The following is a 773-nucleotide window of genomic DNA, read 5'->3' as shown; positions in this document are numbered from 1 at the left end:
CTCACTCTGCAGGTGACCACGCTCCCCCACACGCTGGTGGGCAGCACGGCCGCCCCCCGGCAGCGGGTGAGGAAGAGGACCAAGGTGCTGTCCTTGGCCAAGAGGTACTGGGGCTCTCCCAGGGGCCCCTGCTGAGCTCCCAGCTGCGGGCTCTGCTCAGGGCGCGTCTCTGCTTTGTAGGATCCTGCGTTTCAAGAAGGAGTACCCGACCCTGCAGCCCAAGGAGCCGCCGCCCTCCCTGCTAGAGGCCGACCTCACGGAGTTCGACGTGAAGAACTCGCATCTGCCCCTGGAGGTCCTGTACATGCTGAAGAACGTCCGGTGAGGAGCCGCGCAGCCGCGTGCGGGGCCTGTTCCGTGGCCCCGAGGGTCAGCAGAGCCTCCCTCCTGCCGCCTCTGCCTGGCGATCGGAGGCGCCTCCTCACCCGTCTTGCTGTTGTGTTTACGTGCGTGCCAGCACTCACCTGCCACAGGGCACGCGGGGCGAGTGTGGGAGTCGCAAGTCCGGGTCCCCCCCCGCCCCCCACCTCTCCCTGACCCTTCCCTCCTCTTCCAGCCCCTCCCCTGGCCTTGGCCATGGGTGTGGCTCACGTTCAGAGTCCCAGCGCCACAGAGCTTGGAGCTGAAAACAGCTGCAGGGGCTTCTGTCCGGATGGGAACTCCAGGCTGCAGCCCTGGGGGAGCTGGGTCTCTGGGTCTGGCAGGGAAGGGCGGGACGCTGGCCGGGCCCCGTCAGCCTCTTCCCAGGCCGTCCCCCCTCCCTGAAGGCGCCA

The 773-nt window shown here is 68.3% G+C and overlaps 1 protein-coding gene across 1 annotated transcript in view; it reads left to right on the top strand.

The window, feature by feature from the left end:
* The window catches only part of PNPLA7 (patatin like phospholipase domain containing 7), a 57,726-nt gene that overhangs the window by 19,300 nt on the left and 37,653 nt on the right, over nt 1–773 (top strand). The window contains exons 6-7 of the mRNA XM_015572352.1: nt 13–104; nt 181–321. Of these exons, the coding sequence (XP_015427838.1) occupies nt 13–104; nt 181–321 (233 nt within the window). The remainder of the gene's footprint in view (nt 1–12; nt 105–180; nt 322–773) is intronic.

Source organism: Myotis davidii, unplaced genomic scaffold (assembly GCF_000327345.1).
Source record: "Myotis davidii unplaced genomic scaffold, ASM32734v1 scaffold609, whole genome shotgun sequence".
NCBI lineage: Eukaryota > Metazoa > Chordata > Mammalia > Chiroptera > Vespertilionidae > Myotis > Myotis davidii.
This window is presented reverse-complemented; position numbering and strand designations above follow the sequence as displayed.